The sequence below is a fragment of the Mobula hypostoma genome, chromosome 18 (genome assembly GCF_963921235.1).
Source record: "Mobula hypostoma chromosome 18, sMobHyp1.1, whole genome shotgun sequence".
In the NCBI taxonomy this organism is placed as follows: Eukaryota; Metazoa; Chordata; class Chondrichthyes; order Myliobatiformes; family Myliobatidae; genus Mobula; species Mobula hypostoma.
The window spans coordinates 41254545-41270923 of record NC_086114.1 but is presented as its reverse complement, the minus strand read 5'-3'; the positions used below and the strand labels follow the sequence as shown (position 1 = coordinate 41270923).

Genomic DNA, 16379 nt, shown 5'->3' with positions numbered 1-16379 from the left:
TGGTGAGCAGCATTAATCAGGAAGCGCAGCTTTGCAAGGGAAAGCAGCAGTTTACTGGAGGAACACACATTGGATGAAGGCCCCCATTGTCAAATCAAACAGACTCATAGTGTGTCTTCAGGAGAATAGTGGAGAGAAGGCGGAGAATCAGGGCAAAAAGAAAACTCACCCTGAAGGAAGCTTCTCAGTATGGAATCTTTTGTGGGACCATAGAGATCAGGGACACATTGAGATGACTGGGCCGCTTCTGATATGTTGGACATGGACTCATCTGTAAGAAATTTTACTTGAATGTCATCATACAAAAGATATTAAATGATCAATTAATAAAAAAAAACTTCTGTCAAAAAACACACACAAAATGCTGGTAGAACACAGCAGGCCAGGCAGCATCTATAGGAAGAGGTACAGTCGACATTTCGGGCCGAGACCCTTCGTCAGGACTAACTGAAAGAAGAAATAGTAAGAGATTTGAAAGTGGGAGGGGGGGGGAGATCTGAAATGATAGGAGAAGACAGGAGGGGGAGGGATGAAGCTAAGAGCTGGGAAGTTGATTGGCAAAAGGGATACAAAGCTGGAGACACGGGAGAAAGAAAGGGGGAGGGGAGCACCAGAGGAAGATGGAGAGCAGGCAAGGCGTGATTGCGAGAGGGAAAGAGAGAGAGAGAAAAAGGGGGGGGGGAATAATAAATGAATAAACAAATAAAATAGGGGATGGTTATTTATTCATTTATTATTCCCCCCCTTTTTTTCTCTCTCTCTTTCCCTCTCACAATCACTCTGCCTGCTCTCCATCTTCCTCTGGTGCTCCCCTCCCCATTTCTTTCTCCCGTGTCTCCAGCTTTGTTTCCCTTTAGCCAATCAACTTCCCAGCTCTTAGCTTCATCCCTCCCCCTCCTGTCTTCTCCTATCATTTCAGATCTCCCCCTCCTCCTCCCACTTTCAAATCTCTTACTATTTCTTCTTTCAGTTAGTCCTGACGAAGGGTCTCGGTCCGAAACGTCGACTGTACCTCTTACTGGGGTGCTGCCTGGCCTGCTGTGTTCTACCAGTATTTTGTGTGTGTTGCTTGAATTTCCAGCATCTGCAGATTTTCTCATGGTTTCTGTGTAAAAACCTGCTTGTACATTAAACATGGATTTTCCTACAGAAAATCACAGTTTCAATTGATCTGTTCAAGCTAGACATGCTTGCCTGCATCCCATGTGATGAAGTAGTTTACCTATTCAAGTTCCTGGGTGTTCACATCACGGATGAGCTCACCTGGTCCTTAATATCACCTCCCTGAACAAGGAGATTCAGGCAAGCGAGGCTATCTCCCCCCATTCCCCACCTTAACTGAGTTGCATCCTAACAAGTTGCATCTGCATCTGGTATGGGAGCAGTTGAGCATCAGACCAGAAGTCCCTACAAAGGACTGTGAGAACAGCTCAGAGGATCATAGGGGGTCTCCCTACCATCCATCAGGGATGTTCATCAGGAGGGCTGCATACGCAGGGCTCTTAGCATTTTTAAGAATCCCACCCATCCATCCAGCACCCTCTTTGACTTTCTACCATCAGACAGGAGACTCCGATGCATAAAAACAAGAATGATCAGGATGAGAAACAGTTTCTTCCCTGAGGCCATTAGGTTTCTGAACACCCAGCCACATCTTATTCAACGTGTCACTGGTTAATCTGCTCCGTACCTTAGAGTATTGAATTTTTGCATTTTAGTTTGTGCTTATGCACGATTCATCTGTAGATTTTATCTTTACTTTCATAAGTTATTCTGTGTTCCGTGCTTTATAACCTGGTTCAGAGAAACATGGTCTCTTTTATATGTACATTATATGGTTATATACATTATATACATCTATATAGTTAAATGACAATAAACTTGACATGACTTGGCCCTTTCACAATTCCAAATTCTGTCTGTTTGCTGCTCTTGTTCAGACCATCCCAGCTAGAAGCATCGACTGTTTACTCGTTTCCATAGATGCTGACTGGCCTGCTGAGTTCCTCCTGCATTGTGTCACTAGTTTTAATTTTGTTAGCTTTTTTATCATTACAAGATTTGCTGGTTTCTTAATAAAGGTTCAATCTGGCTGGCTGGTGGTGCAATGACATCGGCGCCAGACCCGGGAGCGGAGGTTCCCGGGTTCAAAACCAGTCGGGTCCGCTCCCGAGTACGCTTTCCATCCGTACCGGGTTGAGTGTTGAGATCGCAACTCGACCTTGTAAAATAAAGGGAAAAATACTACGAAAGTGTCAGTGTGAGGAGTGGCGCACCACACAGTCTCTCTCTCTCTTGCTCAGCACCTTGTAAAAGCCATAAAGAAGACATCATCACGGACGCACACACGGACATGCAGATGCACATGCACAGACTCGCACGCACGCAGGCACACGCCAAAAAAAAAGGATCAATCATACTCTTCTGAACTTTAGAACTTTGTTATTTTGAAGCACATGGAACCAGTGCTCAGTCTCCGAGTGGTTTTGGTTTGTTTGCTAGGAAACACTACAGTTTATTCATTCCACACCAAGGCCCATTTAGCAGTGACCAGTGGCCCAACGCCGGGAGCTCTGGTCCATCCGGATGAGTTCCACACTGGACCAAGCCCACCCCACAACATGGCTGGAGCCACCAAACTCTGCTCTGACTCACAGGTGCTGTCCATTACGTTGGAGGAAGGGAGCATTTCAATCATCGACTCATAGATGTCCTCATCGCAGCCAGGATTTAAGCTGCATTTCATCAAGATGTCTTTGGTTACTGTTGCCATGGACTCATACAAGTCTTCGTTCTCTTCCCCCTCCATGTTGCCACACAGCTCCTCCTTAAGGTGAGTCTTCAACATGTCTGCTGTTTCCTGTAAACAGTAATGGAAACGCTTAGTGTCATTTCTGCACCCACTCCCACCCCACTGCCCACCACCATTCACCGCAAAACACACAACCGGAGAAAAGACTTCTAGATCTTGCTGTTCAAAAGCTCTCATCAGTTATACCCCTGCACACATCTTGCTTTAGTGAACTACCTCCATGAAGTGACCAGTGCCCTGAAAAGGATGTCTCAGAAATTACATCCCTAACTCTATGTCCAGCTGACATAGAACATAGAACAATAACAAATCTTTCAGCCCATGTTGTCTGTGTTAATCATGATGCCAGTTTAAACTAATCCCATCTGCCTGCACATGGTCTATATCTCTCCATTCCCTGCCTGTTCATCTGAAAGTCTAAATACCTCTCAAATATCACTACCAAATTCGCTTTCACAACTTCCCCTGCAGCCCATTCCAGGTGTGGAAAAAACCTTTCATGCAAATCCCCTTTCAACTCCCCGCTTTCTGCTTTAAGCTATTCACCAGTAGTCTGCACTTCCATCCTTGCAAAAAGACTCTGGCCATCTACCCAGTGAACTGTATCAGATCGATTGGGAGAATACAGCAAGTGCGAATCTGGCCGACTGATCGCACGGCAAATTGATCGGACCTTCTACACATGGGAGGCACTCTCTTTTGGACGCAGCCTTTTGAGTATAGAGGCTTCTCATCTCCATGGGCCCTGTATGTGCCCCAATTTGAACCTTTACAAGCATGACTGAGTAAAAACACTTAATCACACGACTCTTGTCATTCTTGCTCCAAGCATATGTAACATTCAGTTTAAGTCTCATACTTTTGTATACTTCTATCAACCTCCAACACTTCAGTGAAAACAATTCAACTTTGTCCATCCTTCCCTTCTAACACATATTCTAGGTGTGAATAATCCTATCCTTTCACTACCTCAGGTACAAATACCTGAAGATTCGGTACTGGTCTGTCAGTTGACAACTGTGGAAATAGAATTTGATGGGTTCCCTTCTCAGTTTGAGACGAGGGCACAAAATCTGGACGGACATCCCAGCATGGCACTTGGAGCAGAGGGCCAATACTGAGGGAGCGGTGCATTGTGCCATGTTGTTAATCCAAGGCCAAGGCTGGTTGGCTGCAGACAGGCTTAAGGCACGGAGCACTCCACACATTCCTCAAACATTACTTGGTCACTTAACTGTTTGCTTTTGTATGAACTTGCCATGCAAAGATCTTCAGCTTTAACTCCGATATTGCAGCAGTAACTGCTGTCTCGAAGAATTGTAATGGCTGCAACGTGATTTGAGAACTGCCACCCTCCACCCCGACTATGGCTCCAGGTGAGGAAACACTTCTTTTGATTAGTAGTTAACCTTTGACATGTGGTATGTAGCTAAGGAGAGGGGAATGTGGAGGGGGTAGTGAAGGAGGGGAAGAATACAGCAGAAAGAATGCACTGAAGGTCAAAGCTTATGAGAAAGAGACAATGGAGGCAGAAGGGGAAAGGGGCACGGCAGGAAGGGAAAGTGGGTGAACGCGTGAATGGGGAGCGTTGGAAGATAGAGAGAACAGGTTCAGTGGAAGAGATTATTAATATTACTAATAATATTTGTACAAATATTACTGGCACAACAGATCAACGGCAGGTGCCATCTCATGGGCTCTTCACTCAACATCAGGGCAGCAAAGATGCATACATCAGGATTATTGTTTACAACTCGGCATTCAATATCATCCCCTCAAAAATAATCAATAAGCTTCAAGACCTTGGCCACAATACCTCCTTATGGAATTGGATCCTCGACTTCCACACTTGCAGACCCCAGTCATTTTGGATTGGCAACAACATCTCCTCCACAATCCCTATCAGCACAGGTGCACCACAAAACTGAGTGGTTAGTCCCTTCTCTACTCGCTTTACACTTACGATGGTGTCGTGAAGCACAGCTCCAATGTCATATTTAAGTTTGCTGATGACACCACGATTGTTGGCTGAATCAATGACGGTGACAAATCAGCATGTAGGAGGGAGACTGACAATCTGGCTGAGTGGTACCACAACAACAACCTCTCACTCAATGTCGGCAAGACCAGGGAGCTGATTATTGACCTCAGAAGGAGGAAACTGGAGGACCATGAGCCAGTCCTCATCGGGGGAATCAGAGGTGCAGAGGGTCAGCAACTTTAAATTCCTTTGTGTTATCACATCAGAGAACCTATCCTGGATCCAGCACGTAAGTGCAATTATGATTAAAGCAAAGCAGCGCCTCTACTTCCGTACACAAACAAGAGAAAATCTGCAGATGCTGGAACTCCGAGCAACACACGCAAAATGCTTTGTGAAACTTCAACATGACACCTAAACCTTGACAAACTTCTATACATGTGTTGTGGAGAGTACATTGACTGGCTGCATTACAGCCTGGTACAGAAACACCCATACCCTTGAACTGAAAATCCTACAAAAAGCAGTGGATACGGCCCAGTCCATCACAGGTAAAGCGCTCCCCATCATCGAGCATATCTACAAAGAGCGTTGTTGCAGGAAAGCAGCACCTATCATCTGGGACCCAAAGACGTACGGGTTCGTAGGTTAATTGGTCACATGGGTGTAATTGAACATCGTGACTCCTTGGGCTGGAAGGGCCTGTACTGAGCTGTATCTCTAAAAATAATAAAGTACTGGTAGCTGCGATTACTATCGATCGGAATTTGGTGGTCAGCATGGACATGACGGGCTGAAGGGCCTGTTTCTGTGCTGTATGACGTGACCTTACTTGTTCTTTCCATCAGGATCCTGGCATCAGTTTGGTTCAGTGGAGCAATTATACATTATCTCAAGTATCGTAATGTTAACTAAGAATATCATGCAAAGATTCCATATCTGTGACCAACTGTTCTTCTATTTGCTCATAGCCCAGATAAAATTTCCAGAGATTATAATCATTTGTGGCTCTGTAACTTCAATTAATGGTAACATATCTCTAAAGCAACTTTAACAGCTTCCAAATGCATCATAGTACAAACAAGAATCACTCAGGCCAAGGTTCACAAGGAAATGCTGGGCAGGCAGCAAAGAACTTGGTTTAAGGAGGGGCACAGTGGGAGAAGCAGAGGAGATTAAGGAGAGAATTTCTGTGCTTGGTAGCTGAAGGCATGGCTGCCAGGGAGGGAAGGGTGAGGTCTGAGGATGAACAAGATGGCCGAGTTGGAAAAATGCAGGTAATGCTCAGCCTTTGTGATGCTCTCAGAGGCAACACGAGGAATGTGAGGAGCACATACTAGGAGATCTGGAGCACTGGAAAAGAGTACTGGGATAATGTGTAACTTATGATGCTCAGGAACAACATTAGTTCTACCAGTATTTACATTTAGAATTAAAGGGTTGAATATCAAACATCAATTAAGAGGAAGTCTAATTGCTGCCCTCAGTAGCTGATCATGGTGATTAAATCCAGCAATGGCACAACTGCTACTGACTTAGATGCAGAGATGAGTGGAAAAGCAAATTGAGCAGAGAGGATGCATAAAGACATAGATTAGTCAAGTGAGTGGATACCTGGCAGATGGAGTACCGCTTTGGTAGATGTGAGGTCATCCACTTTGGAAGGAAAAACAGAAGGTCAGATTGTTATTTAAATGGTGAAAGACTGCAACATGCAGGTCCACAGAGGGACTTGTAAGAGGGATTAACTTCAGGAGCACGGAGATTGTGCTGCAACTCCACAGGGTACTGGGCAAGCCACATCTCGAAAACTGCAGCTGTTCTGGGGTCCTTACTTGAGGGAAGATATACTAGCTTTGGAGACTGTGCAGAGGAGGTTCACCAGATTGATTCCACGGGTGAGGTGGTTACTCTGAGCGGAGAGAGCTTAGCACTATACTCACTGTAACTCAGAAAAATGAGAGGGGATCTTATAGAAACATATAAAATTATGAAAGGAATAGATAAGAATGAGTCAGGGGGGAATTTAGTGTAATGGGAAAAAGACAGGTAGGTGTAGTTGAGTCGGCCAAATTTTTAGGCGGGCTAACCATCTGCAGTGACAAGTCCCTCTTTCATTTTGAATTCGGTGGAATTTTTTAATGAATGAACAAGTGCACAGGAGCCAGTCACATGACTTCCTAGCAACTGAGCTGCTGACGAATTTAGCAATTATGAAAGTGGTGAAGCTTTTCTCCCCACGTCAGCTGGCAGTACCAAGTACTGGCCAGAAAAGGGCATGTGGTAAGTCGCACATTCTGAACAAATCTTCACACCTCACAGTCTTCTATAACTTTTGGTAATGAACACTTGGTGTTAAGGTGATCTTTATCGGCACATTAATCACTCTCTTGTGGAGGAAACAGCCTGGTGTTAGCTCTCCACCCCAACTCCACCAGCCTCCCTCAGAAAACAAGCTGGTGTGCCTGCTTCCCTTTTATTGTTAAGCCCTCTTAATTTCAGCATATAGATTCAGGCAAGCTACACTTCCATGACTATGTTCTATGTTTGGAGATGTTCTGAGTCCCATCTCACATTTCACTCCCTAACTTTTGATAGTATCCTACTAAAAAACCTCAGAAAATGCCAGCAGTGTTCAGCATCTGTGTGAAGGAAAATCAGAGTTTGTTTCAGCATGACAACCTTTCTTTGTAATTGGGAAAGTGAGAAATTATGGACACTTTACTTTGCATTCGTCAATAATTTTAAGAGGAACTAGATATGAATCAGAGGATGAAAAAAATCTTTGGATAATGGACAAATATCAGGGTGTGGAATTACAAATGTTTGCTCTTTCGATGTACTGGAATGGAATCAACAGCAAAAGCGATGTCCTCAGTGATATTTCAGAGCCTCCATGGTTCAGCGTCAAGACACCAGGGTTATGCAAAGGTCCTGTTGGAAAGTTCAGGGCCGAGTTTTTAATGAAAGGACATTGAACCTGAACTGTTAGGGAATAAGTCCTAGTCCCCACCTCCACCCACAGACCTCCCTAGCAATACTTCATACTCAAAATACATGAAGTCTAGGAGAGGACAGACTGGTTAAGGAGTCTCTAATTCTCAGCTCAGGCGTCCTCACCACGTATTCATCCATGAATTGCCGGAGATCCCTGTACCCGTTCCTCTCTGCCATGTTGTTTGGGTAATCTCCATCCTTGTTGGCCACACTGTAGGCTTGTAGAGCACCAGGGCACTGCAGCAACAGGGCAGTCAGGTTCTTTAAACCATACATGGCTGAGAAGTGAAGTAGGGTTGGGAGCCCCTTGTCTCGTTGAGCTGTGTGAACATTAAATATGAAATTAACTCATTAGCAGAGAGCCCAAAAAAGTTCAAAGGGATTCTTCCTGATCGATGTACCAGCAGATAATACATCTGACTCTCCACAGCCCTGCACCACCAATCTCCTCCTGATCTCACACCCACCTTAGCCTCCACCACCTCGCAAATTTAAGGGTCATGGAATGCAAGACAATGTCGTTCATCGGATCCAAATTTAGCTTCATAATAGGAGGTAGAAGGTAACTGCGGAAGGTTGCATTTCTGATTGGAAAACTGATCAGCGGGGTTCAGTGGGGATTGGAGCTGGGTCCTTGTTTGGATGAGGATGTAGAGGGTGTGATTCATAAGCTGGAAAATTACACAAAGCTTGGTGACATTGTGGATAGTGATGAAAGTTGCCAAAGGCCAAAGCAGGATATGGATCAGATGGAAAGTTGGACAGAGAACTGGCATATAGAATTTTGGGAGTCAGATAAATGTAGGCTATTTACAGTAAATGGTAGGGACCTAAGAAACAGTGATGAAGAGAGGGACCTTGGAGTTCAAGTCTATAGGTCCATCAAAGTCACCAATATAATTGTGAAGAAAGTATATGGCATGTTTTTCATCATAGGTTGGGATACAGAACATTAAAATTGAGGTGATACTTTGCAACTTGCTATTGGTTAGACACACTCAGGGTCATAAACAAAAGGGCATAAGATCAAGGTGAGAGGAACGAGTTTTAAAGGGGATCTGGGGGGGTGGGAAGTTTTATTTACAAGTAAATGGTTGAGATTTGGAGGTGATGGAATCAGATACAATCACAACAAAGAGATGCTAGGCAGTCACTTGAATGGAGGTAATGCTGTCAAATACCATTAGTGCAGACGTCACTGTGGACATGGTGGACTGAATGGCTGTACCACTCTGTAGTTTCCCAGTATACCAGCAGCAAATAGCTGTGCTCCTCAGTAAAAAGGCCCAGGTTCATTATATTATACAGTAGGAAAGTGGACCATTCATCCCAACTAGTGAGATTCAGTATTTATCTCACCTTGCAGCAGTTGACCTGTAACCTTCTATGCCGAGGCCATTCAAACAGGTCCCACCTGATCCAGCATCTCCAATGGACGCCACATTCAGCCTCAGCTGTCCTGGCAGACAGCAAGGTATAAACCAGCTCATAAATCCCACTCCCACTCTTTCCTGAAAACCCAATAACCTCCCTAGTGACGTGAGGGCACGGAGCTTGACAGACTCGAGGGGACATTCAGCTCCTTGGATCCATCAACCTTCATATGGTTGACCATGTCCAATCCTCAAGTGAACCTTTGCTGCATTAGCTTTAAATAAGTTGCCAAGAATGTGATTAATTAATCTCATTTAGTGAAACATTTAATTGACCCAATGGTTTTTTGGAGAATGTATTTGGAGAACATATCCAAATATCTCTTCCTCTGTAAAATAGTTGCTCTCCAGCATCATCCAAGGGGTCCTTCCCATAAATGTTAACACAATATCCCCTTGTCTCTGGAGTCTCTCCCTGACCTTTTTTTGTTTATTAATAAACATCTCTAATAGGTAACCTTTCATTTTCCATAGGCCTGGATCACTCCTCCTCCGTACTCAGTCTGGATCTGAAGAGCAAGAGGTGGGCTTCAGCTACTGGAAAGGTGACATTTGCACAATTACCATGATTTCATATGCAGACCGCATGGCCTCAGGGAGCCCACTGTTGGCACGTCAAGTTAAAGGAATGGGCCAATTAGTGCCAGCTTCACTTTATTCAAGTAGATTAGAGCTCATGACTTGCTGATACTCTTTGAAGTCAATGCCTACATCACTCTTGGAGCCCAAAGCATCAATACCTACTTGTAGACATATCGTCCTCTTCTAACTGATTAATTCCAAATATATGAAGACCATTAGCAGGCATGTTTCTTCTCAGTGATTCTGTCAGTAGTTTGTCCAGTGTTTCTCTGTTATATGGTATGATGCGGAATGCCTGCACACAGAGGAGAAAATAATAACAATAAAAATACTTTATTGATCCCGAGTGGGTAATTCTTTTGTTACCACAGCAACATTTAAAAAGACACTTAGTAGTGTGCAGACTTAGCTAATAACAAGGTACAGAATAATAATATGCACAATAATAATTTACCAATGTGCAGTAATAATGTACAAAATAATGAAACAGAGTCTATTGTACCATGTGTGTTATCCTGTCGCACAGGGATGAACTGTTGCATATACTTATTGCATTTGGTAGGAAAGATTTTCTGTAATGATCTTTGTGACAGAGGAGCTGAATGAGCCTGTTTGAAAGGGTGCTCCGCTGCGTATTCAGTAGGTCCTGGAGAGGGTGTGCCAGATTGTCCGTAATGGACAACAGTTTGTTTAGTGACCTTCTCTCCACCATTAACTCAAAAGAGTCCAGGTTCTATGTAACTGAGACAGACTCGCAGGTAAGAATTGTTTTTAAGAAGCTCAGTAATTAGGACCCCTGATGCAGAAGCAAGCATGTAAAGTCAAACACTTGCAGATGTTGGAAATCTGAATCAAAAACATAAAAATACTGTAAAGAGAAACAGCATTTCAGGTCGAAGGTCCTTGCACAAAATGGGAAAACACATCCTATTCGCATTGTGAATCTAAATTCAATATTGACGTCCCCAACTTCCGGTTATTTACTGTCTGACTGTATCAGAACTGGCCTCTTCTGCTGCAAGTCACCCCTTAGAGATATTGGCTCAGTTTTTCTCTCTCCAATACCAACTGTTATTTGCAGCACATCACAATTGAAACACATAAATTTAGCACAAAAGTACAACAGGTAACAAGGAAAGGTAATGGAATGTTGCCCTGCATTTCCAGGGACTGGAACGCAAATGTACAAAAGTCTTTCTCGTGAGTCCACATCAGAGTATTGAGAACAATTTTATTCCCCTTATTTAAGGTGTGACGAGAATACACATAAAATTAAGATGTTTGCTGGCCTAGGTTAGCATCAGCGACATCAGCAAGTGGTCTGCCACCTGCCCTCAGGGGAAGGAGAGATAAGGAACAACGGAGCAGCGTCTGAAGATGTGTAATGAAGGGACGGGGGAGAGAGAGCTGTCTGGAGCGGCTCCCCCCTTTGAACCTTGAACTGCTTGAAGTGATGGACAGGCGATACCCCAGCAGGGGGATAAAAAGGGACCGGTTCGCTAAGGCAGGACACACACGACACCCGAGGTAACGAGACCCTGGAAGCGGTACGCCTCTCACGAGTCGGTGAGAAGTATCAGACAACGGCCAGGGTGGAAAGGTACGATCAGCGGGAACCCGGTGTGTGTCCGCCCTTGCCTGGGTGCCGGGTTCACTGCAGAGGATCAACCGTATCTGGAGGAGGGGTCACAGTCGGTGACCTCAGGTGACATCACCAAGGACCCGCTCGAAAGCTGCTTGTGAGCCATCTCGCTGGTCTGTGAGTGAAGCCGTGTGTGAATGATCAGTTGTTCCTGTTCTCTCTCTCTCTCTTCCCCCACGTTGTCCATCGCCATGGCAACGATTACTGCGAACTGAACTACTAAACTGGACTGAACTTTGAGTCACTTTGAAATTTGGTCATTTACCCCTAGACAATGATAGAGCTTGATTGATGCTGTTATCTTAATTCTGTGCACATGTGTGGTTATCATTGCTGAACTGTTGCATTTATTATCCTTTCGATTACTGTGTTGTTTGTTTCCTTAATAAAACTTTCTTAGTTCTAGTACTCCAGACTCCAACTGAGTGATCCATTTCTGCTGGTTTGGCAACCCAGTTACGGGGTACGTAACAAAGGAAATATATTATGTTACTGCATTTAGTTCAGATTCTCTGGGATGATATGGGAATGAAGGGATTGACCTATGAGGAAATGTTGAAAAGGCTGGAGAATGAGAGGTGATATTATTGAAACAACAAAATTCCAGAGAGTCTAGAGAGGGGCTAAGGCAAGAGGATGCCTCCTCTCATGGAAGAATGTAGAACAAAAGGGTGCACACTTAGGACTGAGATGAAGACAATTTTTTCCCCTCAGTCCTCAGAGTTTCTGGAGTAACTTAGAACTGAGGACTGGGTATATTTAAGGTTAAGGTGGATAGATCTGTAATCAGTAGTGATTCAAGGGTTAAGGGGAAGGTCTGGAAATGATCTCTGTGAAAAGTGTTGCCATATTGAGGAAAGTGGACATGGAGAGAAAGGGTAGTCTTAGTTTTTACCAGCTCCAGAGTATCACACTGCCTCCATCTCTGCACAGCATACTCATCCCATAAGACCCTGTGTATATTTGCCCTGGTACTGGGAAAATCACCACAATCCCAGTCCAGTAGAGGTCCAAGCCAGTTAGCTGTTCTAAGACACCTCCTCATACCTGTCTCAGGACCTTGACCCCACCAATTTGCACCATGCTGTCTCTCACACTGCCACAGATCTCATCATATCTGGAGAAACCCCCTCCAGACTCCAACCTGATAGTTCCCCTCTCCTGCACTTTCCGCTTCTATCTCTTACCCAAGATCCACAAACAGGACTGACCCAGTAGGCCCATTGTTTCTGTCTGCTCCTGCCCCACTGAGCCGATCTTCTCAGAGCACAAAACAAACTGCTGGAAGAACTCAGTGAGTCAGGCAGCATCTGTGGTGGGAAATGGACAGCTGATGTTCCAAGATGAGACCCTTCACTTGGACTGATGCTGCCTGAGCCGCTGACTTCCTCTAGCTGTGTGTTTATTGCTCCAGGCTCCACCATCTGCAGTCTCTTGTATTTTTATTTATATTCTCATACTTTGAATCTATCCTGTGCTCCTTTGTCCCATCCCTGGCTCCTGCATGCCAGATACCTTGTATACCCTCCACTATTATGATAAATTCAGATTCCTCAGTCCCTTTTGCCTCTTCTCCAGTGTCCAGTCCCATCCAGATCCCACCACCACGCACCTCCACCTTGCCTATCAGGAAGGTCTCAAAGCCCTCCTGACCTTTCCTGCAACAAAGATCCAACCAGTTCTCCTCCACCAACACTCTCACCCGGTGGCTGAATTTGTTCTTAACCTGAACAGCTTCTCTTTTAACACCTCTCATTTTCATTTGTAGAAAATGAAAGGTGTAGCCGTGGACACATGCATAGGGCCTTAGCTATGATTGTCTTTTCATTACAAACTGTGCCTGTTCCAACAACACACATAAAAAATGCTGGTGAACGCAGCAGGCCAGGCAACATCTATAGGAAGAGATACAATCGACGTTTTGGGCCGAGACCCTTCGTCAGGACTAACTGAAAGAAGAGATAGTAAGAGGCCTGTTCCAAACCTATTCTCCAACTGACATCCTTGACATCAATGGATCTGGGGTTGAGAGGGTGAACAACTTTAAGTTCCTCGGCATAAACATCACCGAGGACCTCACGTGGTCTGTACACACCGACTGTGGTGAAATAGGCACAACAGCGCCTCTTTCACCTCAAACGGTTGAAGAAGTTTGGTATGGGCCCCCAAATCTTAAGAATTGTCTACAGGGGCACAATTGAGAGCATCCTGACTGACTGCATCACTGCCTGGTATGGGCACTGTACTTCCCTCAATCATAGGACTCTGCAGAGAGTGGTGTGGACAATCCAGCACATCTATAGGTGTGAACTTCCCACTATTCAGCACATCTACAAAGACAGGTGTGTAAAAAGGGCCCGAAGGATCATTGGAGACCCGAGTCACCCCAACCACAAACTGTTCCAGCTGATACCATCCAGGAAACGGTACCACAGCATAAAAGCCAGGACCAACAGACTCTGGGCCAACTTCTTCCACCAGGGCATCAGACTGATTAGTTCATGCTGACACATCTGTATTTCTGTTATATCGACTATCCTGTTGTACATAATATTTACTATAAATTACTATAAATTGCACATTTAGGCGGAGTCGTACCATAAAGATTTTTACTCCTTATGTATATGAAGAAAGTAAGTAATAAAGTCAATTCAATTCAGTTCTTTCGCCATTATATCCATGATGGCACTGGTGCTGCTTCCTGCATCAATTTGTCAATGTTAGCACGTTTGCTACTAACTTCCACCCTGCTCTCAAATTCACTTTGACTGTTAGACACTTCTATCCCTGTTTTAAGATCTGTCTCCATCTCAGAGATAATTTATACACTGATATTCATAAACTCCCACAGTAAACTGGACTATATCTCTTCCCACTCTCTTTTGTAAGACACCCACACCCTCTTGATCTTTGTCTTTAGCTGTTAACACTGTCTTTCTCCCAGTTTCTCCTCTCTACCACATCTGCTCTCAAGATGAGGCCTGCTGTTCCAGGATATACGATATGTCTTCTTTTTTTCTGGAAACTTGGCTTCTGTGTTGATGGAGCCTGATCTCCGTCTCCTCTGTTTCTGAGGTTTCTGCTCTCACCCACCTACCTCCAGTCAGAATAGAGATAGAGTCCCCTAGTCCTCACCTTTCACTTTCGAAGCCTCTGCATCTTGCTCATCATCCTTCATAAACTTCATCGGATGTTTTTCGAGATCCTACCACCTTCTCTCAACCTCTTTCTGTCTTCTGCAATGATTACTTCGTCCCTGACTCACTAGTCCATCCATCCCTCCTTGACCCCAGTTACTTTCCTCAGAAGCTGTAGCACTTGTTCTTACACCTCTTCTCTCATCACGATCCAGAGATCTCAACGGCACCTCCACGTGAGGAAAAGATTCACGGGCACCTTCCGTATACTTGACTACTGCCTGTGGTGCTTGATGTAGCCTCCCCTATATCAGCGGGACCAAGTACAGTCTGGACAACCAATTCACAGAGAATCTGCAGCCTGTCTGCTGTGCCCATGCTTCCAGTTGCATGATATGTGATTTCCCCTTCCCATTCTGGCCATCCTCAGCCTTCTCCACTGCCAAGGAGAGACATAATCTACCCTGGAAGAACCAAACCTTACATTGCACCTGGGTCATCTACAACCCACTGGAATGACCTGCCTGCGTTCTACTAGCATTTTCTGTGTTTTGCTTGAATTTCCAGCATCTGCAGATTTCCTCGTGTTTGCGTTTTTAAATTAACTACTGCGAAGCCTCTTCCAGTGATGCCTACACTGAAGAAGTTTAAATCTTCTCTTCGAAGGGAGTTAAGTGAAACCCTCTCTCACTGCTCCCCATCTATAATTTCTTCAGCCCTTCAACTTTTCGACCCTCCCTTCTCCAGCCTTGTATCCCTTTTGCCAATCAACTTTCCAGCTCCTAGCTCTATCCCTCCCCCTCCTGTCTTCTCCTATCATTTCAGATCTCCCCCTCCCTCTCCCACTTTCAAATCTCTTACTATCTCTTCTTTCAGTTAGTCCTGACAAAAGGTCTCGGCCTGAAACGTCGACTGTGCTTCTTCCTATGGATGCTGCCTGGCCTGCTGCATTGCATGCACATTTTGTGCGTGTTGCTTGAATTTCCAGCATCTGCAGATTTCCTTGTGTGAACACCAAATTTTTCAGTTTTGGGTAATCCTCACCTCCAGTGTGTTACCTTTACACCCTCATTCCAACCCCTCCTAGTTCCACTCACCTACAGCCCACACAGTTCACCCACTCTCTCTGATTTCACTTGCCCTTCTCCTCTGTCCTAATGACCCCCATTATCAGATTCCAGCTCTGGTAGCCTTCGTGTCCCTGCTCATGGCCCTCCAGTCTCAATCTCCACCTTCCCCTTCCTTTCCACACTTGGCTCCAAATGCTCTTTTATCATCTACTTGCTTGTGTCCCCCACTCCATCCCCTCCCCTCCCCCTCGCCGGCTCCATCTGCCGTCATCCTTTACCTCAATCCACCAGTCACCGTGGGCACTCAGCACTCCCCCTCCCCTCTTTATACTAGCCACCTCCCCTCCCGACTTTCAATCCTGATGAAGGGTTTCAAGGCGAACCATTATTCCTGAAGCTGCTCAACCCACTGGGTCCTTCCAGCAGCTTGTTTCTTGCTCCAGGAAAACACGTGGTGTTGAGGCTGCATGGAGAGAGGCCAGGTCGCGATCCCAGTCAACAATCACGTAAGCAAATTGTGTGACAAGACAGCTCAGCTGCAGCCCATCCCGAGTTGAACAGTCATTGGATCAGCCTCATCCATGAAGACAGTTGAGTCTTGAAAGTTAGATCGCATGGTAGCTAGGGAAAGTTAGGAAGCAGAAGATGATGGTAGAAGGCTGTTTATCATACCGGAGGCTCATGATCAAGGGTGTGTCACCAGTGGATCCATCGTTTGTCACTTA

General features: G+C 45.0%; 1 protein-coding gene across 4 annotated transcripts in view; it reads right to left on the bottom strand.

The window, feature by feature from the left end:
* pik3ap1 (phosphoinositide-3-kinase adaptor protein 1) overlaps positions 1 to 16379 on the bottom strand; it is a 152825-nt gene that overhangs the window by 54471 nt on the left and 81975 nt on the right. For 3 of the 4 annotated variants that reach the window (XM_063070789.1, XM_063070793.1, XM_063070790.1), the window contains exons 6-9: positions 9968 to 10100; positions 7914 to 8110; positions 2656 to 2860; positions 170 to 271 (exon numbers count right to left, since the gene is read on the bottom strand). In XM_063070789.1, coding sequence (XP_062926859.1) covers positions 170 to 271; positions 2656 to 2860; positions 7914 to 8110; positions 9968 to 10100 — 637 coding nt within the window. The remainder of the gene's footprint in view (positions 1 to 169; positions 272 to 2655; positions 2861 to 7913; positions 8111 to 9967; positions 10101 to 16379) is intronic. The other variant, XM_063070792.1, reaches the window with a different exon arrangement.